Raw genomic sequence first — 26097 nt, forward strand, 5'->3', positions numbered from 1 at the left:
CAATATGACTAGCGATACATTTCAATTAAATTAGTACATGCAGAATGTAACATATTTCTTTTCTTATCAATCTTATTAAAATATAGATTTTGATGTCGTTATCCTTATATATACGAGCACGCGAGTTAAGATGGATCAGAATTGTAATCAGATTGCTTTCTGAAGTACTGCTAGTGTTGTGATTAGGTACAAATGTTATAATTCTCCTCAACTGTGGAATGTTCAATAATGACTTCAAAAGGGAGTTAGGGCGACAAAGGTAGTCTCGAATATCGAATGTGTGGGTGGAATATATAGTCTGGGTGGTAAAACTCTTAGACTGAGCACCTGCAAGCTAAAACTTTCACAATTTGGCTCAACTCCAGCCATTATTGACCAACTTCTGAAACAGATGGGGATTATGTAAAATTATCTAAGAAATCGTGTTTATATGGTGTGGTCTTACGAGTACCAAATTCCCGAGGTATGTGCATTAAATAAAAAAATATCAAAGTCAAAGATAATTGAATGACAATGCAAATACAAATAAAAACACCAGACATATATGTTTTGCGTTTTGTCAACAACAAGACTAATCATTAGACTCGAATGAAAAAAAAAGATGAACGGATAATAATTAAGTGGAAGAGCACTGAGTTCCCCAAAACTTTCACATATTATATAATCAGTTTAAGTGATCTCGATCAAACCAGTTTCTATCAGATAACCTTGGGTTATTGCCCTATTTGGTTGAATGGATTTTAATTTCTTTTTATGTTTTCGAAAATTTGAATATTTGGTAGCTTTTTAAATTCAAATCTATTTTTTTAAGTTACATAAATTAACTTAAGGAGGTCACTAAATTATTCAAGTATTACTGCAATACAACATGAAGTGACAACAATACTTCCTTTGGACTAAAAATAACTGAGCAAAACATATGAAAACAATTCAAGTATAACTACTGCAGAATTAACGGTATATAATCAGAAACAAGTGTTAAAGAATTGCATTTATAGTGATGCAAATTCCTTTGAATAAGAAATAGATCAAGTTATTGAAAATAAGACAATTGGTATGTAAAAACTGTTCACCGTATTCCAACAAACACATAGTGCTAAATTGTTTTATTTCCTTGAGATGCATACAGCCACACTGTTTTGAATTTCATTCTAGGTTGATACGCGAGCAATTTATTTTCATATCAATATTAAAATCAGATTTACATAAAAGTTTTATAGCCTGCTTTTCTCATTGACGAGATCCAGTTTTCAGTTTTCAAGGGAGGTAATGTTTTGTCACTAGATTACCCACTGAAAAAAAATAATAAGCAAGACAACATGTACAAATAAGTATTCTTTAGCTTTGTAAAAAAAACCATGCTCTATTATCCAATAAAATTAGTTTTCACATGCGTATATTGACTACGGCAGAAAAATGAATTTTATTAAATTGGTATGCATTTAATGTATTTCATTAACTTAAAACACATTCAAACACTAAAATGATACACATTTTGTTACTAATACTTTTACAATGACAACAATGTGTTACAATTCGAAATTAATATATTTGACCTAGATACCGCAACGTTCATGTTGGCTGTTCTAACTTCAAAACCCCTCCCTCTGAAAAACACGTTTCATCTATCCTGTTAAAAAGTCATGTATATAATAATTTCATTGAAACATATGATCTGACAATAAATATAAAGTAAAGTATAGGTTATTATAACTGTTGTACTGAAATGACAATTTTTTTTCATATTTATGATAAAATGGATTGACCCTAGCAGGGAATCGAACCCCATTCTCCTATTTAAAAAAATAGGCGTAATTACCAATATACCACCGAAGTTTCCAATGCATTTTACAAATACAACAAGATTGTCACTCAGTTTTAATTTTAATCATCGTGTAATACAGCATTTTAAATCGTCAGATGCACAATGGCGTGCACTTTGATCAACTTTACCTGTAGGGTGTAGCTACCGCAAGTATAGTCCAAATAATTATGACGTCTGGCAAGGCTATTTTAATTTATTCTGGGACGCCACAAGGCTATTTTAATTTTTTTCTGGATCTCAACAATGCTATTTTATTTTTTTCTGGGACGCCGTCTTAGGAATGCGTCACAGAAAAAAAATTAAGATAGCCTTGCCAGACGTCGTAATTATTTGGACTACCGCAAGTATAAATGAATCTCTGTCAAAGGGCCCCTCCTGCCAAGTCTCGAATGTCAGCACAACTTTATCAAAGAATCCTCTATCAGATATGAACATATTTACCAATGCTACCATAACCGGCGGAACATTTACGATTAATTTAGTAGCTATAGACCTACCGATTCTCCTTGTGCGTCCACCGCTATTGACAACTGACTTGAAAATGTGTGTGTCAGAAATTGACTACAAACGAAAAGACGGTTGAATTATAACTTTTCTGTTATATTGTGACACAAATATCGTTTTAGTTAATAAATTTGTTAATTTCTGTTTCAATTTTGAATTTTAGAAAAACAACTTTGCGAAATTAAACTGGTTTGAACTAGTTGGATACAAATCGACAGGGAGGTTGATAAAAGAGCCTACACAAATACTGTACACTTATACACAGCGAACATAGAAATTACCGTAAATGACCTAATCATAATCGAAATAATTGATTATCACTCTGGCAAAAATAATCACGAATATAATGCCCACCCATGTTAAAACTACAATAAAGTATAGCTGGCATCAATTATTTCTTAAATAAAGTACAATTCTTAAATAGGTACTGGAGTTTGAATTACGATTTTTACCCATGTCTGTGTTGTTGGGGTAAAAAGCATGATAAAAAGAGAAACCATCAACAATAACAAAAGAAAAAAAAGGGAAACAAAATCAGCAGCAGTAAAAGATCAATCAACTGAAATTCTAGTCATGAATATATTCTAGCGTAATACATTGGAGCTTGGCTTTCTAATTTCCATAAAAACATACTGCATTCTATTTCAAAAATGAAATGCCGACTAGCGGTATTTTTAAAATACATTGAACTTATTCAAGACGAGAAAAAAAAAATGAATAAATAATAATACAATGTATAATAGTGCACAAATATAACATTCATTTCCTTTTCCTGTTCTGGTAATTCAAGATATATTTGGTTGAAATGCACTAGAAATTACCAATTGAGGGGAACTAACTCCGTAATTTGCTATCATTCTAACCAAAAGTTATCTGGAGATTACTCGAATTACCAGACACACAGAAACGAAAAAGCTACCATTCCTACCTCAAGATGAACGTTACTTCAAATTGGATGATTAAGTTGGTTTGGTTTTTTTTCGGTCAAATTTGAAATTCTTCTAAATTGCCTGACGTTTACAAAGACTTAAATATATATAGCACAGTTCACACAGATTATAAAGATGAATAAAACAAATTTTCGTTTTTGGAAAACTGCATGGAATTTTTCAATTTCAAACAATATTCTCAAGCTTAAACTTATTAAAAATTTTCGTTTTGCCTTATTGTAACTTCCAAAAATTATTTTTCGAATAAAAAGAAGCAATACACTATTCAAATTCAACATGCGTCGGTGTAAGTTATCACATCGGTGAAATATAATTGTATTTAGTACAATTAAAACATGTGTTACGTAGCCAAAACAAGGAGATGCAACAATCGGAAATAATGATAATTTCAGATATATGAGAAGGTATATTAGACATGTAATTACAATGTTTAAATTAATATTTACGGAGGGACAATAGTATCATTTTAATATAGATAGCCTATAACCTATTAGAAGATACAATCAACAACTCATGTTACTTCATTTAATTTACTGATGATTATGTATAACATATCAAAAAAATATACATACAAGTTTTTTTGTTTTTTTTTTAATTTTGATACAATCATCAATCTTTAAGTGTAATTATTGTCAATTTTTTAATATATCTTGTGCGTAAACAACACAACCTGTTTCGCCAATTCTTTTAAAACCTTTTTTTTTTTCAAATTGGAAGGATAATATTAAATTGACTCCGATTGACAAATACGTACCCGAATTTGTCAATATATCTGATCAATGTACGTGTCCACACGTGGGTTTATGATGCACGACTGGGAGTTTTCCTTTTCTTGCTTGTGACAGTCCTACAGACAGTAGTTGGTAAGTTGATATTTTAAAGATGTTATGTAAATATTATCTGTATGTAGATATCCGAAAGGTTTGTTAGTTTTACTTCCTTTTTAAAATTAAATACTTTTGAAAATTTGTGCCTTTGCACTCAATGATCATATAATTATAAAATCAAAATTATTCTTAAAATAAAGGTCAAATTAGAATAGAGGATGTATAAAATTTAAACATCGGTTATGTACTATTGCATAGATCGATATTTGCTGAGTTCTAATTATAATTATTTGTTTTTATTCTTTACTTTGATTGTTTTATAGTTTTATTTTTGTTGGGAAAAGGGGTTAGTGTTGGGGTCGTTGTTCCAAGTAAAAAAATATTGGTTTACAGACTAGCAGAATATGTTTCATACATATCAAGTTTAAAAAAATTAATACATAATTTACGCAGGGGTTTTAAGAGAAATATGATAAACATTAAGGTCCAGCTCTCAGCTTACAGAGGGTATAATGTTATGTGCAAAACAAAGTGTATCATGTTGCTATTACAAACAAAATTCTAACTTTCTATTCATATTTTTCTTTTCCTACTGACTGTATATTTTTGTCAAAATATATTAAAATTGTTCACAATTATCATTTTATTTTCGGAAATCAATTTTCTTTTATCTTTTACACATCAACACACACTACTTAAAACTTTTTAAGGGCTTACATGGAATAATATATGTGTTGTAAATCAATGTGTCGGATTTTTTTCAAAACAAAATGGCATATAGATAAAGCAAACAATCATATAGGATTCCATACATGCGCATTGCTTTCGTTTTTATATTTATTAAATGATTTTTGCGAGTTTAAGGTTCATTATAACAAATGGACAAAATTGCTGTGTTTAGAGTACAAAAAACTACTCCGAGTACAGACTACATTCATCTTTCTTTGATGGTACATGCATACTCTATTAATAAAAAATATACCGAACATTTTATCCCATTTACGGATTAGTATTAAAAGTATTGCATTTCAGTGAAGAAAACAAATAACAATAATTTCTACTTTTTTCCGCCCTACAGACTTGACGAAGTCTAATGGCAATTGGTCACGAAGTCTTGTGGCAAGTGGTCACTTTGTCTAATGGCAAATGGTCAGTGGATCTAATGGCAATTGGTGAAAGTCGCATTTGCAAATGACCAGTGAATCTAAGTAGACATGGTAATCATTTGCCATTAGATTCACTGGCAATTCGCCATTAGACATGGTGACCATTTGCCATCAGATTCACGGGCCATTTGCCATTGGACATAGTGACCATTTCCCATTAGACATAGTGACCATTCGCCATTAAATCCACTGACCATTTGCCATTAGGTTCACTGACCATTTACCACAAGACTTGGCGACCAATTGCAATTAGACATAGTGACCATTTGCCATTAGGTCCACTGACCATTTGCCATTAGACATAGTGGCCATTTGCCATTAGATTCATTGACAATTTGCCATCCGACATAGTGATCATTTGCCATTAGATTTACTGACCAATTGCCATTAGACATGGTGACTATTTGCCATTCGATTCACTGACCATTTGCCATGGTGACCATTTGCAATTAGATTCACTGGCCATTTGCCATTAGACATAGTGACCATTCGCCATTAGATTCACTGGCAATTCGCCATTAGACATGGTGACCATTTGCCATCAGATTCACGGGCCATTTGCCATTGGACATAGTGACCATTTGCCATTAGACATAGTGACCATTCGCCATTAGATCCACTGACCATTTGCCATTAGGTCCACTGACCATTTGCCACAAGACTTGGTGACCATTTGCCATTAGACATAGTGACAATTTGCCATTAGATTCACTGGCAATTCGCCATTAGACATGGTGACCATTTGCCATCAGATTCACGGGCCATTTGCCATTGGACATAGTGACCATTTGCCATTAGCGACATAGTGATCATTTGCCATTAGACATAGTGACCATTCGCCATAAGATTCACTGGCCAAAAAAGCAAAAGTGTCGGACAAAAAGCAAATTAATCGGACAAAAAGCAAAAGTGTCTGACAAAAAGCAAAATAATCGGACAAAAAGCAAAACGGACAAAAAGCAAAAGTGTCGGACAAAAAGCAAAATAATCGGACAAAAAGCAAAAACGGACAAAAAGCACCGTATCAAACTGATTGAAAGATTATGTCTTCATCATATGAAGAACAATCCCTCCCGTTAGGGGTTTAGTGTTATACCATCATAAAATATATGAGAGGAACATAACCCGTATCATGTTTTTCTTTTAATACTAGGGTTTTTCTGCCTACACCACTCGGCCAGGTATGTCTTTGTAAAATCGATGTACAATAAAGCCATGATTAACCGCTGTATATGGAACAAATGTGTCTTGTATCTGTTTTAATTAAAGGAAAAAATGCCTTATAGTTTTATTTTGTTTATCTTTTATGCCCCACCTACTTATGCCCAACCTACGATAGTAGAGGGGCATTATGTTTTCTGGTCTGTGCGTCCGTTCGTTCTTTCGTTCGTCTGTTCGTCCGTTCGTCCGTTCGTCCCGCTTCAAGGTTAAAGTTTTTGGTCAAGGTAGTTTTTGATGAAGTTGAAGTCCAATCAACTTAAAACTTAGTACACATGTGCCCTATGATATGATTTTTCTAATTGTATTGCCAATTAGAGTGTTGACCCCAATTTCACGGTCCACTGAACATAGAAAATGGTAGTGCAAGTTTCAGGTTAAAGTTTTTGGTCAAGGTCGTTTGATGAAGTTGAAGTTCAATCAACTTGAAACTAAGTATACATGTTCCCTATGATGTTATCTTTCTAATTTAAATACCAAATTAGAGTTTTTATCCCAATTTCACGATCCACTACACATAAAAATTGATAGTGCGAGTGGGGGCATCCGTGTACTATGAACACATTCTTGTTTCAAATTTTTTTTCCATTTCAAATGATTTATATGTTTAAACAAGATCCTCAGAAGATCGTATGCTTTGTCATCCATAGAGATTGTACTCATTTATCTAACTTTATTCTACTACGAACTTCAATACCCGGTAAACCCCGTTAAAGGACAAGGTACGATAAGGCCCGTTTTTGGTCCCCCTATTTTCTTATTTTCTAAATTTTGTTTTGAAATGCTAATTATCACGTTAAAATATTGCCTTTGGTTTGAAGTTTGTTTGGATGAACTTCAAAAAAATAATTTTAGAAAATGGGTGAGGTTAGAGGGGTAAAAGGGCATCAAAAACGTCAAAAGAAGCAAAAATAACGATTTCTGGCCATTGTTTCTTAAAATTTAATAGCGTGCGCCTACGTGACCCAGAAAAAATTAGATTTAGCAAAAACAGTTCTCATATGACATTGGAATAAAAAAAAAATCCTGGGTTACGTAGGCGCAGGCGCTTAAAAAATAAAAATTTGTTGTAAAATCACCTGCAAAATAAATAATAATTACAATACTTGAATAAGAACAGAAAACTTCAATCCTCAGGGTATGTTTTAACTTAATAAGAAGCTTTCCAAAACAGAATTTGAAAAATAAGAAAATAGGGGGCCAAAAACAGGCCTTATTGTACCTTGCCCTTTAGCTCAACAATAAATTGTAAGAAAATCTTGTTTTCATATCGATTTCCATACTCCATTTTAAAATGTATTAACGAATATATGCTAAAATAATTACTTTAAGTAATTTATTAGTTTATTTAAGATATATTTACGATGCATACAGATAGTATTACAATCGCCTATCGGGTGTATTTCTTTTACAATAGTCATTGCTAAACGACGTTCTAAAGGTTGAAACCGAGAAGTAGGAAAATTTATGTAAATAAAAACTTTATTACACTGAATTTGGCTCAAGTGACCAATAGCTAGATTTTGTCAATACACATATCCTCCGTGTATAATATCTTCTTTCTCTCATTTATGATAAATTGTGGGTAGTACACAGTAACTCTTGGAGATTGAACTGAAGGGAAAGACATTCCTGCTTCTGGTTTTGACAGTTGAGGACTATTTTACTTAAAGGGTAACACACAATAAAGAAAGAGTAACAAACCACTTTATCTAAGTGTTCAATATACTGTTCTGTCATTCACCCGAAAGTACATTTAAAAACTACGTTGTACCAAGAGTACACGGGTTTCTAATCCTTTCTAGGACTTGAAGGCAGAATGCCAACTGAGGTAGGAAATTAGAGAGCCTGAAGCTAAATTAATGTATATCTTAATTATTGTAGCTATGGGTTGTATGATTCTCAATACGTTGGAAGACTCTTGTGCTACGGTACGAAAGAAAATCTTTCCATATGGATACAGAACTGAGCTGAAAGAACTTCTACGGATAGCCTGGCCGATTGTAAGTTAAAATATATGCCCAATCTAATTCAAGTAAACATCATTCACTCTTGATCAGTTATGACATCATTATCTAAGACGATTATTTCATTGGTGGCAAACAATTTAATCTTAATCAAAACGCTTATTGTAAATATCTTCTAAATATTACTTGGATTAATCGGAGAAGAATGATGAACAAGTTTTGCTGATATTTGTCAGAGAAAGATCCAAAATATATGGGGACTCGACATTTCTCAATGAGAAATATGTCATAAGCTATATAATAGCTAGCTATAGTTTCTACAAGTTCATTTATGATAACACACGAAATAGCCTAAATGCGGTGCTTAAAAGTGGCGTTAAACATCAAAAATCAAAATCAAATCAATTACTTTTATGTTTATAAGATTCATGCGACGTCGTTTCTTTTTCTAATACTGCGACCGTGTCATAGAAACTGACCTAAGATTTTTCTTACGAAATATCTGAGGACAAATCTTATGACAGTCTTATGATTTATCTTACCTCCTATACATTTCTAGGAATATGATTGGTTAAAAGCGACCTCGTGGAGACCGTGTATATTCAATATTAGGTTAGTAGGGAGGCGGGGCTTATTTCAATATTAGGTTAGTAGTGAATTTGCGACTTAGGCACTGTTTGATTATTTCAAATATTGAAAGTTCTTTTTAATATTGTTATATCAAGGTTGTTTATTATAAATATCTATCGTTTACATTAGTTTTTTTTTAGTGCATATCAATTGAAGTAGGTTCTTAAAATTGAACACCTGAACACTTTAATACAGAAATAAGGAGATGTGTTATGAAAGCAAATAAGACAACTTTAGTCTAAATTCAACACATAAAGATAGTCGGTAAGATAAATTCGTTACATAGTGTGCTAGTGACCTAATATGATATATACAGGGTAAGTAAATTCCATATGGGGTTCGAGCTTCGCTCTCACCCCATATGGAATTTACTGACCCTGTATATATCATATTAGGTCACTAACACACTATGTAACTAATAATATACCAGGCTGTATATATATCAAAGATATCATAGGATAATCTTAACAAAGATGTCCGATCAAAGTCATAAGTGAATTTTTCTCGTTGCCGTATATATATAATGATGCCATTATTTTAACAAGAATATACAAAAATAATAGGATTTATGTATGCTACAATAGGTTTGCACACATGTAATGCTTTTAATCAAGTAAAAGAAAATATAGAAGATACAGTCATTTTTAAAAATAAATACACTTTTTACAATGTATACCTTTAAATTGAGTACACATGCATTACAAGGTAAAACATACGTTCAGTTAAATAATTACATGAGACGACCTTAAAGTGCTAAACTGTTTAGATGTTTCAGTCAAAAGGGAAATCTGGTATAAAAACTTTGAAGATAAACATTTATTTTGTATTGCTTTACCGTAACACTACACAATGAGTAAGAAGAGAAGTCCGAATTTTCTTCATAATAAATTATTTTAACAAGAAAATTCAAATAAGTCTATAACTTTTATATGCTTGGACATCAAAGTTGAAAAAGTGTTGGCTTTGTCACTCCATTATTAGTAGACATTTGCTGAAACTATCATAAACTTACGATCAGGATTATAATTACACTTTCAGGTAGCATTTAATCTTGGGTCGTTTCAAAGTGTAAATATAAACCGTCGGTTCAAAGCAAAGACCAACTCTTATGATGCTTTTTTATATAGTTAATTAAACAAAGGGATTTGAAAGAAATGTCGGTACACAAAATGAACGTTAGCGTCAATTTTATTCAATAGTATATTGTGGTTTGTCAAAGTAATATCTTAATTTGTCAGAGGTCTCAATTATTTAATCGTTACCGTTATAATAGGAACAAATGTACCATGATTTGTCAAAAGCAGTTGATTTTAAAATCGTCATGGAAAAATGAACTCTTATATGTTTCCTTGTGAAGTTTTTGTGGTCTTTTGTTTGCATTTTCGTACCTTTTTAACATAGTGGAGTCCGACTTATGGATTTTAAACACCCCTTTGCATCGTTTCCTCGTTTTAAAAAATAAAAGTAACCTAAGTTGCATTCTACATATACATGCATTTCATCTTAAAATAAATTAAGCAACTTTATTAAAATATCCTTAAAGCAGTCAGGTTGTCTTTGTATAAGTACACAGATGTTTGTGAACCTAATTTTAGATTTAATGCAATCAAATACTTTTTTTTTCTATTTCTTTAAAGTTGTTATATGTTATCAAATAAAACTATATTACCTCCTTTCAAATTAAAATGCACTTTGCTTGTATAGATACTTGAATGCACTCGAATATCAATAAGATCTTAATCAAACCGCATACTGTAAACCAACTTATTTTCGCGAGCGATTTTTTTTCGAGACTTTCTCGAGTAGCAAAATAACGCGAATTTAAATCGTCGCGAATATGTAGAATTTGGAACTTTTCTGATTTAACCACCTTAAGTAAATAAGAAAATCGCGAAATTAAATAGCCGCGAAGTGGACTAAATAGGGCAAACGCGAAATTAAGTATCCGCGAAAATAAGTTGGTTTACAGTATATAACACGTCATGTATAACGGAATATATATAATGAACTGATAAAAAAAATCACCAACGCGAAATTTACTACATGTATCGTTAACGTCATAACCAGTAGAAAAATACCGTATACATGATTTAGCAAGATTTAAACGTTATTGTTATAAAATCATACCATATTTATGTTGGTTAAGGAACAGTTGCGGATACAAATGTATGATCGTATAAAAATATTCGACTCCTATAATATAAGAGAGGGACGAAAGATACCAGAGGGACAGTCAAACTCATAAATCAAAAATAAACTGACAACGCCATGGCTAAAAAATAAAGAAAAAGACAAACAGACAAACTATAGTACACATGACACAACATAGAAAACTAAAGAATAAGCAACACGAACCCCACCAGAAACTACGGGTGGTCTCAGGTGCTCCGGAAGGGTAAGCAGATCCTGCTCCACATGTGACACCCGTCGTGTTGCTCATGTTATAACAAATCCGGTAAATAGTCTTATTCGGTAGATCACATTCATTAAAGGGAAGGGGGTTGTAATTACGACGTAGGAACATATCCGATTTCATTTGTGAAACGGTTATTCCATAACGGTCAACCAACTCGTGATAGCGTCCATAAAATTTACGAAGGTATGATTTCAATTTCACCATTTGGAACTCTTGTAAAGCGAGTGGATCTATGAGCACGGAAAAATGAATAAATGTTAAGTGTATTTTATGCATTTATTTCATTTCCCACCGTTATGGATGAAGAACACAGATTAACCATGACACCATTACCTGCCCTGATGCAGACTTCACCAATTTTTATGGTGCACATTTCGTTCGTTATCCGATATTAAGCCTGGCAGTCCTAGCTTGACCACAGACGAACCAATCATTTTATAATCAGGGAAATGCCCTAGTCATATTTCAACAACTAAAGATGAACACAAACATATTTACCTACTCCAAGAAATATATCAATCTTATTTATTTGCCCCCTTTGAATGATTGGCAAACATGGCCAAAATTTCCGTTTGCAGTAGGGGTATCGACGGATAATTTGTGGCCGATAACGGATCACCAAGAACATAATTTCTCAGGACACATGCATTGTCTCAAGTTGTAATATTGAACAAAGACGGGATATGTTATGTTGAATGCGGAATTCTTAGGCACCATCAACAAATATTGATCGGAAATATAGGATAAGAATTACCTTTCCCGACTGAGCTTTTTTCTTTCTTTCTTTCTTTTTTTTTGCTGTGCGAAAAACTAAAATCGAACATTTTTCCAGTATTGACACCTTACATAAGACAAAACTTGGAATGTGCAGAGGAAGTGTAGAAAATCAAAAAGACATATTTCCCTCCATTGAGTACACTAGTAAATGTGCCACGCATGATAATCGTGCGAAAATTATGCGTAAATCATGCGTATTTTTCGCACGGAAAACGCCCAAATCGAGCTACATCCGATAATCGTGCGTAAATTTACGCATGATTTTCGCATGATTCCCGCACGAAGATTATGCGTATAGAGCTACGTGCGTATTACATGGAATAAATTTACGCATGAGAACATTCCACCATAAAAAAAAATTCTGCAACTGGGTGCCGTGTGTGTAACTAATTACGAGTTAAAAAAAACCATTTAATTTTACTATGTATCTCAATTAGTTTCTATTTTTACATTTTGAAAAGACCCCTTGTTTTTCATCAACTGTAATCGTCTAAGACTCAGTGTAATCTTAGGTATTAACATAGTTTCTGCAAATGTCTACTAAAAGTCGTAAATTCAGGATCATAATTAGGACATATCCTAAGATAAGATCTTTTTGATAACACGACTAAGAGCAAAAAATGTCCTCAGATGATCTATGAACATATCTTAGTCCTAAGACACCTTCGATGACACGGCCTCTATATTTAAGCAGCAGTTTACAACCAACATATGTATATACATTAGAAAGCTTCCTGTATAAGCTAGCACATTTCAATAATATGTTCAAAAACATGTCTATTATTTGATTTTATAATTTAGCTGGCCACTAAAGGTTTTTGTATTATCTATTGTGGTTGACCATGCCAAAATTTCCAACTGACCAAAAGAGGGACGAAAGATACCAGAGGGATAGTCAAACTCATAGATTGAAAATAAACTGACAACGCCATGGCTAAAAATAAAAAGACAAATAGTCATATAATAGTACAGAAGACACAACATAGAAAACTAAAGACTAAACAACACGAACCCCACCTAAAACTGGTAGTGATCTCAGGTGCTCCGGAAGGGTAAGCAGATCCTGCTCCATATGTGGAGCAAGTCATGCGATTTGGACCTTTAGTTGTTTGTAGTTCGTTGTCTTTGGTCAAATGTTGATTTTTACGACACTGTTGATTTCGTCTGGTGTTGTTTGTAAATTATAATCTGTATTCACTCAGTGTTTACGTTAAATGTAGTAAATGTGCTCAATTTTGAATAAACATAATAATTGATGATTAAATACAATAGTGGTGTATCAGTTGGTCACCAGTTGTTTATACTTGGTAATAATTTTGTTTTCATTATAGGCAATAGAAGGCTTTTTAGAGTATGCAATATTGTCCGTGAGTTTGTTATTTTGTGGACATCTTGGGAAAGAATCTTTAGATGGAGTTCAGTTAGCTAACACAGTAAGTCAAGACTTATAACAATCAAATAAATATCGCACAAACAATGATAAAAGGGGGGGTGGAGATTTAGGATAGTGCTTAGTGTTTACATATTTCATTATCGAATTAGATTGGAAAAATTCCTGAAAATAATCCATCTACTGTGCCAGGAGCCACTTTCCTTAACTTTCATTTTAATTTAAATGTGATGAGAACATGAAAATATAGCGGATCAAAGTGAGGAAACTATAACATAAAAAACTTTTATGAACTTCTTATCAGTGCAATAACTGTGTTAATGTCTGTTTAATGTTGTGCTATAAATCATAACAGTCAACATCAACCTAATACTACCATTACATACCTGTCAACTGACCCGTATTCTGCGGGTGTGACCCGAGATTTTCACAATTCTGAGGGATCACCCGGGACACCAACTTCCGAAGCAAGGTTGTCGGCTCTCCGGACATTCCTGAAGTCCTGCGTTTGATTGCCGAGTTTATGAGATTCGGTCTTTGCTTGGAAGTTGCCGGGACACCCGCCGGGTCATTGAAATAACCCGGGAATTCCGAAAATGACCCGATTTCACGCGTATTTGCCTTGAGATTGATTTTCATAAGTAATATTCCTTTGAAATACCGGCAAATTCGTAATTCTTCCATGAACAGGCAGTTCATCTAGCTATGTAATCTGTCAAATTAAGTGACCCATTAAGTGCATGGCTTCACTTGACAGCTTTGATGTCAAACACACTGTTAATTAACACCAATTACCATAGCAAACATATTTGAACTAGAGTTACTTCCCCTTATTTGTCACCATTCAAAATTATTCCTTATATTTACGTTTTATGGGTGAAAAAGATTAAATCATAAAAATATAAAATTCAAATACATATTGAAAAATAACTTTTCATTATTTTTATACCTTTATACAATTTCTAAAAAAAAGTTGAAAATTATTTTTTACATTTATACTTCCTTTAACTGTATTACTATATTTTATCATAGTCTAATTTCCTGATATACTGAGAGATGTAATACCTCTACATGGTATGTTTAAAGGCTACATAGCCAGTAGTCTCCTTTTAAAATTACAATTTAAAAATAAATTTAAGATGATGACAAAAAAGTAAAGAACATAAGACTGTGTTACACAAATATATAAAATTCTTTAAAAGTGCAATGAAATGATAATAAATAAGATTTAAAATGACTTAACCAAGTGAACATGCATTGATGTTTTGGTATCTTTGATATACATTATAAGAAAATGTACCATAAATACTGAAATTCAGCTCGAAAAAATTCGTATGCGTTATGACCTGAGATTTGATTCTTCAATGCAGGTAATCAGTCAGGAGTCTACTTCGTCAAAATTATCTCCCCATTACGCCAGTTCATTTTCACAATCGTAGAAATGGAAGCCATTGTAGGGATGACGCGCTACCAATATCGCTCTTGGAAACCGATAAATTTATCCACATTGCACCATTACGATCCTTATATGTCAGTTGTATTTTAAAAGACAAATGTATTAACTAGCTAATGAGCATCAGTTAAAAATCTAGTCTGCATTGATTCAACTTAAAACTATTGTCTGATCGGTTGTCATGTGGAATTTTCGAAAATTCATAAACATTTAAAAAAATTCTAATTAAATATTTCGTGGAAGGGCAGACTAGATTTTTTTAGTGTATGAAGACTATAAACCCTAGTAATCAAACACAAAAAATTAGAATTTTTCGAGGATATGCATTTTCATCATCCAACTTGAAAGACTGTCGTCAAGTACTTTCAGTAAAAAAATAGCTATTCGAACACATCTTCTCTGTTTTTGTGACTCATTAGATAGGTATTTCACTTGACCCATATATTTCATCTTTTAGGACTGTGATTTTTTTGTGTTATAAAGTCAACCTGTAGTTTTAATATATAAAAATGATAGAATTTGAAGCGAGACGATGTATGAAATATTCTTACTTTGTACGATATCAAGACAAAATACTCAACTCAAACACGCCCTAACATAAAAAGGTGCACTCGATTTTCTCTTTTCGATACAATTGTTACCCATATTTTGGAATTTTTTCTTCAGTCACATAATGGAAGGGCAGACACGAAAATTACTGAACTAATAGATTGATATGTTTTCCGTCCGTGGTAATTTTTTCATAAAAATCGGAGGTTATGCATTTTCTTCATCCAACTTGAAAGATACCCATGTCGTCGACTTGATATCTAATTGTTCTGCTTAACTATGTACTAGATGAATTGAAAACTTATGCAAATGGTGTTTTTAAAATAAAACACCTCGTAATTGAGAAGAAAATTGCAATTTTGTTTGTTTCTATTAACTTTAAAAAAAATTGTCACTATAGTAAACAATACAGTAAACATTTATCGCCTTCTCTAACAAAGAGCTTCGATTCTTTTGTTCTATTTCAACCTGGTTTCCGACTGTAATGACCTGCATTTTCATTGTCACAGGTTGACAGGTACGCCATTATCAGAAATCAGACCGCTTGCAACTCCTTTAAATCTTTCATTTTTTTCAAAATATCTTTTGAAATTAAATTTACAATATCAATACCATAGATAATAAATGTGGTATGAGGATATTAAATTGTTAAATATTAACAGTCCTTTGATGGGTTAATAGATAAAGGAAGATGTGGTATGAGTACCAATGAGACAACTTTCCATCCAAGTCACAATTTATAAAAGTATACCATTTTAGGTCAAGGTATGGTCTTCAACACGGAGTCGTGGGTCACACCCAACAGCAAGCTATAAATGGCCCCCAAAAAAATACTAGTAGAAAATCATTCAAACGGGAAACCAAACGGTTCTATCTATATATATATAAAAACGAGAATCAAGAAACACTTATAAACCACATCAACAAACGACAGCTACTGAATATACTATATTGACGAAAACAAATTGTATATTTGCGATATTATTTTGTTTTTGTGCTTAGAGCCGATCTTTAAATTTGTGATTCAAAGATTCAAAGAAAACCCTTTCAAGATGGATGTACATTGTTTTCTTTATTCTGTAATACCACTATTCCATGTTCCGAAGAGTGCAAATCACTCACCTACATGTCTAATTCCCCGCATGAAAACGTCTGGTCAAGAGTCTGTAATTCATTGTGGTTTTTTTTTTATAATTGTTATCTGACATTTGTACTTCGTTGATTGTTTTTGTCTTTTATATTTTAGACAATAAATGTTGTTGGTTTTTCTGTTATAATAGGCCTTACAACTGCATTCGATACTTTATTGTCGCAGGTAAGTTTAAAGTAATTATTGACCTTTTATTGTTTTAGTAAGAAAATTATTTTATTAGTAACAAATTGGTGATGTTTGACAACTCGACTTAAGAGCAGATTACAGCCGACGTCCACCACAGGGTCTTCAACACAGAGAAAGTCTCGCACCCGGAGGCGGGCTTCAGCTGGCCCCTAAATAAAAATGTGTACTAGTTCAGTAAAAATGGACGCCATAATAAACTCCAAAACATATAAATGAACTAAGATTCAAAATTATATAAGATTAACGAAAGTCATAGGCCCCTGGCTAGGGACAGGCGCAACAAGTGGCAGGATTAGACATAATTAGTAAGATCTCAACCCTCCACTTTACCTCTAGCCAATGTAGAATAAATAAACACACAGCAATACGCTAAGTAGTTACTAGAAAGTTTGAGTTCTAATCTTTCAACAATAGATAATTACTAGAATATATTTATCTGATAACCCGTAAGGTTTAGGTTCAACTATATTAAGAACGAGCAGATGCAGTAGGACTAAGAATTGTGTCACTGTGAAGGAATTGTTAAACGTCATAACTCACAACATAATATTCTATAAGATGTTTTTCTAAAACTGATCCTTCTAGTTGTTTTCTTTCACATTAAAGTCGTGTATTAGGAAAGGTTCAATTTAAAGTCTTTAGATGAGACTAGGACACACCAACGGCTAACAAATTCTCAAATCAATAATTCACTCAGACGTCTGTTTGAGAAACCGATGTAAATTATCCAAGCATGTATGAAAATAGGATTCTCTAATTTTTGTACTATTTTCACATTTCCTGTCTGGTGTGAGAAAAATATTTCTCCTCACTAGTGAAAAATCTGTTCTCGGCAAATGATTAGTCGAAATTTTATTATGACGTCTAAATGTTTTGTTTTCTTCTGAATTTTCTTATTGTGACGTCATGAAAAAAGGCGACAATGCCTGATGACGTCGCATATAAAGAACACAAGTTTCTGAAAATCTTTGAAAAAGAACGATAAAAAGCATTAGAGAAACAGATTCCGACACTATTACTCGTGTATTACGATATTTCTCCACTCTCGACAGTTACATTTTATTATTTAAAGGGCTCGGCAAGCCTCGCTTTAAATAAAAAATTTAACTGTCTCGAGTGGAGAAATATTGTAATACACTTGTTGCAGTGTAAGAATCTATATTTAACTGATACCAACTTCACTAATACACACGATTAAAGTTATGCGATTTGAACACAAAAACAGAAAATAAACTCATCATAGATACCAGGATTGAAATTTTATATTTACGCCAGACGCACGTTTCGTGTACAAAAGACTCATCAGTGACGCTCGAATCAAAAAATGTTAAAAGGCCGAAGAAAGTACGAAGTTGAAGAGCAATGAGGACCAAAAATTCCAAAAAAGTTTTGCCAAATACAGCGAAATTAATTTATTCCTGAGGTAGAAAAGTTAGTATTTCAAAACCTCAAAATTTTGTCAACAGTTAATTTATAATTATGAACATATCAATGATAACTCAAGTCAACATAGAAGTGCTGACTACTGGGCTGGTGATACCCTCGATGAAAAAAATCTCCAACAGCAGTGGCATCGACCCAAAAATTCCTTAAAGTTTTTCCAAATACACCTAAGGTAATCTATTCCGCAGGTAGAAAAGCCTTAGTATTTCAAAAATTCAAAATTTTGTTAACAGTTAATTTATAATTATGAACATAGCTATGATGACTCAAGTCAACACAGAAGTGCTGACTACTGGAAAACATACTTAAAAGAATATGAACTAAAAGTGTCAGAAAAATACACAGAAAATATAGATATTGCTTAATCATGAACAAAATGCATCTTTATTTGCCGCTATCTGTCTATTTACATTACGTTTTTTATAAAAGCTAGCATTGTTTTCTTCTAGATATTTGGGAGCCATAACAAGCAAGATCTTTGTTTAATTTTACAAAAAGGTTAGTTTACCGCTATCAATTTGTCAAAATATTGTTAGTCTTATTTAATCACTACCAGGGTTTTTTCAGTCATATTTTAAAAACTATATAGTATAATTTTTACTTATCCTAGGGTCCTGGCTGTCATCAAAGTGAGAGGGTTAGCGCTATAGAACCAGGTTTAATCCACCATTTTCTACATTTGAAAATGCCTGTACCAAGTCAGGAATATGACAGTTTTTGTCCATTCGTTTTTGATGCGTTTTGTTATTTGATTTTGCCATGTGATTATGGACTTTCCCAATTGATCTTCCTCTAAGTTCAGTATTTTTGTGATTTTACTTTTCACTAATCGAAGAAGTATGATTGGGTCATGATGCCAGGCTAATTTTTATTATTATTATATGTAAACATCTCCCTAAAACCAAAAGAGAATATTATTACAATGGTTCAACAACTATCTTCAAATTATTCACGTTAAAAGTAAGAAAAAACAAAAAAAAATCTACTCGAAAGAGTTATGGTCAAATTTAAAATTGCTTTCTGCTAAACCAGGAAAACAATGCCGAATATGAACAATGCTATTACGACTGCTGCAGTTGATATCTTTGTTTCATTTTCATATATTTCTAACTCGTTATTGCAAACAATAAAGTTAATTACTGCAAAACTACGGACAAATTGATGACACCTTCTTCTTTTTCAGGAATTTTGATAATGCTATTGACTTGTATACCTATATTCGCCGTCTTTGTTAACACGGAATATTTACTGATCCTCGTCGGCCAAAATCGTGAGGTAGCAAAGTAAGTATGAGCCATCAATGTCATAGAGCGTTCATAAATTAAATACGTTAACTAAAGAATGGAAACAAGACATGTGTCAAAACGACAACAACCTGAGCAAATAGCACAAGGTCACCAATGCGTCTACAACAGAGGCGCTCCTGTTAAAAATTTCATTATTACGTTCTTCAAATGCATATATATTTATATTTACAGCACAGTACTGAAACTAATCAGTTATGTTTCAATACTTTGATTTCAGTTTGTTTTTAACTTAGGTGTTTGAGTATCACTTAGGTACATCTCTTGCCGTTCTTTGAGTTGGTTGTAATTTTTAGATGAATAATTTTGTATACTGTTCGGCTAGTCTCCTGATCGATTTATTGTTTTTGTCATTTAACAATGATAACTTTGTTTTGGTGAATTTGGTAGTCCCTTATGTGTCTTTTGTATTACCTTTTAAGAACAAATTTACAATTCACAATACAACTATTAAAAACTATCAAAATATCAAAATAAAACCTATTAATAAAAGTACTGTGTTTTAAAGATAAATAACTTATACTGAATCTTTTTAGATCATTTCTTAACAATATAGGTACTTGATGTTATAAAAGATATTTATTAATAGGTTCACCACGAGAGCTACACAAAATAATCGTGACTAAGATGAATTTTATAAATCATCAAAATATTGACACTATTTTTCAGGTTGAGTGGTCAATACGTTACAATTGTTATTGCTGGATTTCCAGTAAGTAAAATATTTTTAGATGAAAACATGACAAAATAGGTATATAAACGGTGGACACCAGAGTGTGTTACTGTTGAGAAATTTAAAGATGATCATACTTATTAGTTTAAATATTCCTATGGTATCGTTCGACTTTGTTTTGTCATATTTTTTTAATTCCATCCAAAGAGATGAAAAGATGCAAGATGTGAATCAAACCTATTTTTGGTAATATCCATATTCTTTAATTTACTGAGATATTTGAGACCTAAGCATTCATGAAAGTAATGTTACGAGGGATATTTTACAGATTTTAATAAAATCTGTCTCAGAACAGAAAAAAAATGTTGGTTAAATTAACATAAGTTTTTTTTTCTTTTTTTATAAATAAGGCCGTTAGTTTTCTCGTTTGAATTGTTTTACATTATCATTTCGGGTCCTTTTATAGCTGACTATGCGGTATGGGCTTTGCGCATTGTTGAAGGCCATACAATGACCTATAATTGTTAATTTCTGTGTCATTTTGGTCTGTTGTGGAGAGTTGTCTCATTGGCAATCATTCCACATCTTCTATTTTTATATATAGATCACCTTTGTCCTGTATATAAGCTTTTGATGGTTAGGCAGTAAACACTTTTAAATATTATCTTTTTAAGGATTATACACCTTATCTCTATTTAGTCCAATCCGGGAAAAACAGTCATTTATACAACTTCCTGTTTGGGTCAGGCCGCCGAAAATAGAGGTCATCAGTAGTAAGCTGAGGGAGGAAAAACTTTAGGAAGCGATCAATAAGAACTTTTGATAAAGTATGATCCCCTTTTTCGAAATTAAAATTTAAGTAAAAACATATTTTGTTTGAAGTATTTACGGTAGTTTAAACAGGTCTCATTAAAAAGTATCATGCATGGTGCATTGTTTCAACAGGGTCCCAGATAGCTTCAACTGGATGAAAAAGTTGTGTAATTTTAGAACTTATCCGGAATGGAATAAATAGCGATTAGGTGTATTGTGCTCTTTAACATTTAAAATCCATAAAAAAAACTTGAAATTAAAACCAAACTGTTTATAAAGTAATTCCACATAATAATATTTGAAAAGATATTAGTTTTAATTACTTAGTTCCATCATATCTATATCAAAATGTTATTATATTTACTAAACATGAAATTGACATGATTAAAATTATTTTTTAGGCTAGTGTAATAACACATGCTCTCATGAAATATTTGCAGTGCCAGGTGAGATGTGTTTAGAAGAATGTTAGTCTTTAGGTAGAACAATACAAAGATTGTACGCCTCCAATTCCCCAGTTTTAAAATGCTGTAACTTTCTTTATAATGCTTGAAAATTTATAAAAGTAATATTTATGGATAGCTAACAGATGACTCTTTCAAATTAATACAATGCATTATGCTAGCATTATACAACAATTATGTAATCAATTATAATGTTAACTGTGTCTACAAAATTTTACAAGCATCACGTGATTCGTCATAAAAATTAAATGCAATGCAAAAAAATGACAAACAACAACAACAGGCATCACAAGTTCAAGATAGCTGTTGTTCTATAGGCACATCTTATGGTGGGGTTAAACTATCTAATTTGTTTAGTTATCAAAGGTACCAGGATTATAATTTATTACGCCAGACGCGCATTTCGTCTACAAAAGAGGAACGAAAGATACCAAAGGGACAGTCAAACTTATAAATCGAAAATAAACTGACAACGCCATGGCTCAAAATGAAAAAGACAAACCATAGTACACATGACACAACATAGAAATGCACTATAAAGTACTCATCAGTGACGCTAAGATCGATATAGTTATAAAGCCAAACAAGTACAAAGTTAAAATGCATTAAGGACCAAAAATCCCCAAAAGTTGTGCCAAATACGGCTAACGTCATCTATTCATGGGTAGGAAAATCCTTACTTTTTCAAAAAAGTATTGTAACAGGAAATTTATAAAAATTACCATATAATATATATTCATTAGTGTTGTCAAATTGTAAACTTTTGCCTAACCGGTTACTCGTATAATCGTTCGACCGATTCACCGGTTAACCGGTAGTTTACGTTAATGTTTGAAGGCCTTTTCAATAGTGTCCTACACAAAAGAAGATGTGGTATGAATGTCAATGTGACTACATTCCATCCAAGTCATACATTTACGTTTTTATAATACGATGAATTGAAGTTTGGCCTTTGGTTTTATAAGGCTTGTCTGTGAAGATTCCTGTCGAAGTTTGACTTTTAATGATCAAATACATGGTATCAACTATGGCGTTTGTACTAAATTCAAATTGAAAAATAAAAAAAAACGTCTTGATCTCGTAGAATTGAATATGTCTGAAACCGATGATTTTCCCATTTTGTCTTGTTGTCTCCGAAAATAATGTGAGGTGTTTCAATTAAAATTGATTAATCCTGATATTCGTACCATCAAGTATACATTGATTACATTCACGTTGGTTTGCTTTTTACAGTTTTTGTGTTAGCATTTAGTTTAAAGTATGACAAAGATTTGCACGACAGAGATTGCACATTCAGATGTAGGTCTACACCATATAAGATCAAAAATGAAATAATGAAGTAAATCGTAAAGTTTAATCAAATCACTGATTAAAAATTACTGTTAAAAAACGTGAAACTAATTATGTTTCCTTAAGATCTTGCCCCGAGCTGAGAGACAAGTTCTAATTAATTTTCAATTTTTGGATTAACATTACCAATCAATATACTGGACAATTGATCCATCAAGTTAATTATCACGACGACAATTTTTTCATGATTTCAATACAAATTTATATCAAATCTATTAAAATTTAAAAAAAAAAAAAAAGTCCGGTTAACCGGTTAACCGGTTAGCGTTTTAGGTATTCGGTATTCGGTCTTCGAACGGTTAACCGTTGACAACACTAATATTCATGTCAACACCGAATAGCTGACTACTGGGCTGGTGATACCCTCGGGGACGAAACGTCATCCAGCAGTGGCATCGACCCAGTGGTGTGAAAATAGGAATCACCAAAATGTTTGTACAGTACATAAGACCACACAGACCACAACTAAACAACGTTAAAAACGAACTAGTTTATTGTTACACGATATCTCTAAAATCATACAGTGTTGTTGATTCATATGTGAACAAATATCAAAAATCGAAAATTTTATTGTAATGCAATTTTGCAACTTCATAAGCAGTCATTCCAAAACAAAACAAATGTGATTACATTTATTGCGCATGAGAGTTCGATAGAAAAAAACCTTTATTATGCACGTTCGAGGTTAAATGGTAGATCAGTTAATTAAGAAAAGGCAAATATGAAAGCACAAAGAATGCAAACAAAGAACTACACTCTCTTATCTCATATACATGTTTGAATCCTAATACATAAAGATATTTCAACAGTCTGTCATATTCAAATACAGATCCCTATATATGACACAACGACTTGCTATGATATTGTTCATCCTGATGTTATTGGTAATATTTTCATTTTTAGAAGTTTCAAGTTCCATCAATACCAAATATACTCAGTCTGTAATTGTCATCCCCTTACATGATAAAAAAATGTTGTTCTGGTTGTCGAGGAATCAACCACTACTGATTGTGTGAAAAGGGAGGTTACAAAATAGAATACTAGTACTGTGAAATATTTATTTGACCATTGAATTCACAAGTAAGAAAAAACTATAAACATGAAGGTGAACCTGACAGAAATTAATTTTCATAATTAGAAACATTGACCACATTCGATATATCGCATTTGAAAAAAAACACTCTTTTTCTGTCTTCTGTCGCAAAATTTCATTTACAATACAAATGTTTACTTCTTATTGTACGATATGTTTGGACTTTTCCTTTCAGTAGGACCATATTTTTGTATGCAACATCGTTAATACATAAGTGCTAAAACAAATAAGCAATATCTTAAAAATTACAAGAAGAAAAAGCAACGAAATACCTTATCGCTTGTATCGTTAGTTCAACATGTGAGATGAATCATGTTAGACAACATCACGTGATTGTAACATTAAACGAATTCAAAAAAATAATTGTATTATTAATTTTACATTTTTTGGATTCTTTTTTTTTCAAGCTTAAGTGCTTGAAATATAAAAAAAAAGAACATTTCTTTAACTAATTTGCCAACATTATATGTATTTGGAACATCCAATTCTTAAATCTGCAAACTGTGACCATGGTATATGTTTAAAGCACTTACATTGACATCTTATTAGATGGTTCTTGAACCAAGTTTGTTTTTTGTTTTGCAGAATATTGTTATCCCTGGAGTTCTTTTACAGTTAGTCGCAAACGTCTTCAATGTTGTGTATCACCTGATTTTGGTAACTGGATTCGGTTTTGGTGTCAGGTAATACATATATAGTTATTGTTTATTTACAATTCTCAAAAAAACAAGAGAAAGATTGTTGTCTACTTTTTCATCGAAGGGCGGTAGACCTGTACGTGGGGTGAGGAATAACAAAGAACCTTTCTCAAGTTTTATAAATATCACATATATTATATTCATCCCATTCGCATTCTCGGTTTACTGCAATCATAAAAAGCTCAACCGGAGTCGAGTTGATCGAGAAACAACTTATCACATTAAAGATAATTAAAGGTAAATAGCGATAAATTAGCTTTTGAATTATTAATTGCTACAATAAACGCATGTGCTGACCGTGAAAGATATTGTTGAAATATCTTTGTCACATATAAGGGATGCTAAAACGAGTATCCCTCGGTGGAACAGAGTATCAAATACCAAAATGATAATCGAACCTTCAGTTCCTGTAAAAATGGTGATTTATTTAATTTTGATTGAGAGCGCCTATAGGGAAAATAAATTGTAATTTTTGATCAATCAAAATTAATTTCGAAAGTTTGAGCTGAATTGTTAAAACTATCATCCGTAAATCATTGCTTTTCCGTGCGTGTCAAGTTTCAATAATACAAGAAAATGTGAAATAGTCATTTGTCAAATTGTTTAATAAAATTGTGCTTCTTTGTTACATATTGTTTGTTTTAAGTGATTAAGATTATAGCACAATGCTGACTGCTGTTCCTCTATTTTTGACATATCTACATATTGTGTCTGTTTGTTTTGTTCACACAAAGTTGTCAATATAATGGAATTTCATATGACTGTCATACAAGAGAACGGTTTAACTAGCTTTGAAACCAGGTTAAATCCATTTTCACTGTACCAAATCTGGAATATGAACGTTCTTATCCATTCGTTTGATATGTTTGAGCTTTTGATTTTGCCACTCGATTACGGACTTTCCTTTTGGAGTTTTCCTCGGAGTTCAGTATTTTTTGTGATTTTACTTTTTATATTATTGTAGAGGTGCTGCAGTAGCTGTTGTATGTACATTCTGGACACAACTTTTCTTATACTCAATTTTTATACGATGTAGTAAAATCTATAAAGAAGAATGGACAGGTAATCAATATGAATTAAACTACCATCTAAAGCTGAATTTTTGAAAGTTAAATTGATAAGTCTTATACATTATCAATTTGCTGGAAAACTATTTTAATATGGACTCAAAATCACAGGGTTTATAGATTGCCCATTTATAAATTTAATAATTATAGAAAAACTTAGGTTTAAACTATATACGACAAA

General features: G+C 32.2%; 2 protein-coding genes across 6 annotated transcripts in view; one reads left to right on the forward strand and one right to left on the reverse strand.

The window, feature by feature from the left end:
• The window catches only part of LOC139524653 (uncharacterized), a 50296-nt gene extending 47886 nt beyond the window's left edge, over window positions 1-2410 (reverse strand). For both annotated transcript variants that reach the window (XM_071319618.1, XM_071319616.1), the window contains exon 1: window positions 2323-2410. The gene's annotated coding sequence lies outside the window, so the exon portion shown is untranslated. The remainder of the gene's footprint in view (window positions 1-2322) is intronic.
• Window positions 1-26097, forward strand: part of LOC139524651 (multidrug and toxin extrusion protein 2-like) — a 49647-nt gene that overhangs the window by 10055 nt on the left and 13495 nt on the right. For 3 of the 4 annotated variants that reach the window (XM_071319612.1, XM_071319615.1, XM_071319614.1), the window contains exons 2-10: window positions 8375-8493; window positions 13612-13713; window positions 16919-16987; window positions 18904-18952; window positions 19638-19737; window positions 20428-20470; window positions 21646-21690; window positions 24737-24834; window positions 25814-25911. In XM_071319612.1, coding sequence (XP_071175713.1) covers window positions 8377-8493; window positions 13612-13713; window positions 16919-16987; window positions 18904-18952; window positions 19638-19737; window positions 20428-20470; window positions 21646-21690; window positions 24737-24834; window positions 25814-25911 — 721 coding nt within the window. In that variant the 5' untranslated portion in view covers window positions 8375-8376. Of the gene's footprint in view, window positions 1-3967; window positions 4143-8374; window positions 8494-13611; window positions 13714-16918; window positions 16988-18903; window positions 18953-19637; window positions 19738-20427; window positions 20471-21645; window positions 21691-24736; window positions 24835-25813; window positions 25912-26097 lie in introns of those variants that run through there. The other variant, XM_071319613.1, reaches the window with a different exon arrangement.

Source organism: Mytilus edulis, chromosome 5 (genome assembly GCF_963676685.1).
Source record: "Mytilus edulis chromosome 5, xbMytEdul2.2, whole genome shotgun sequence".
In the NCBI taxonomy this organism is placed as follows: domain Eukaryota; kingdom Metazoa; phylum Mollusca; class Bivalvia; order Mytilida; family Mytilidae; genus Mytilus; species Mytilus edulis.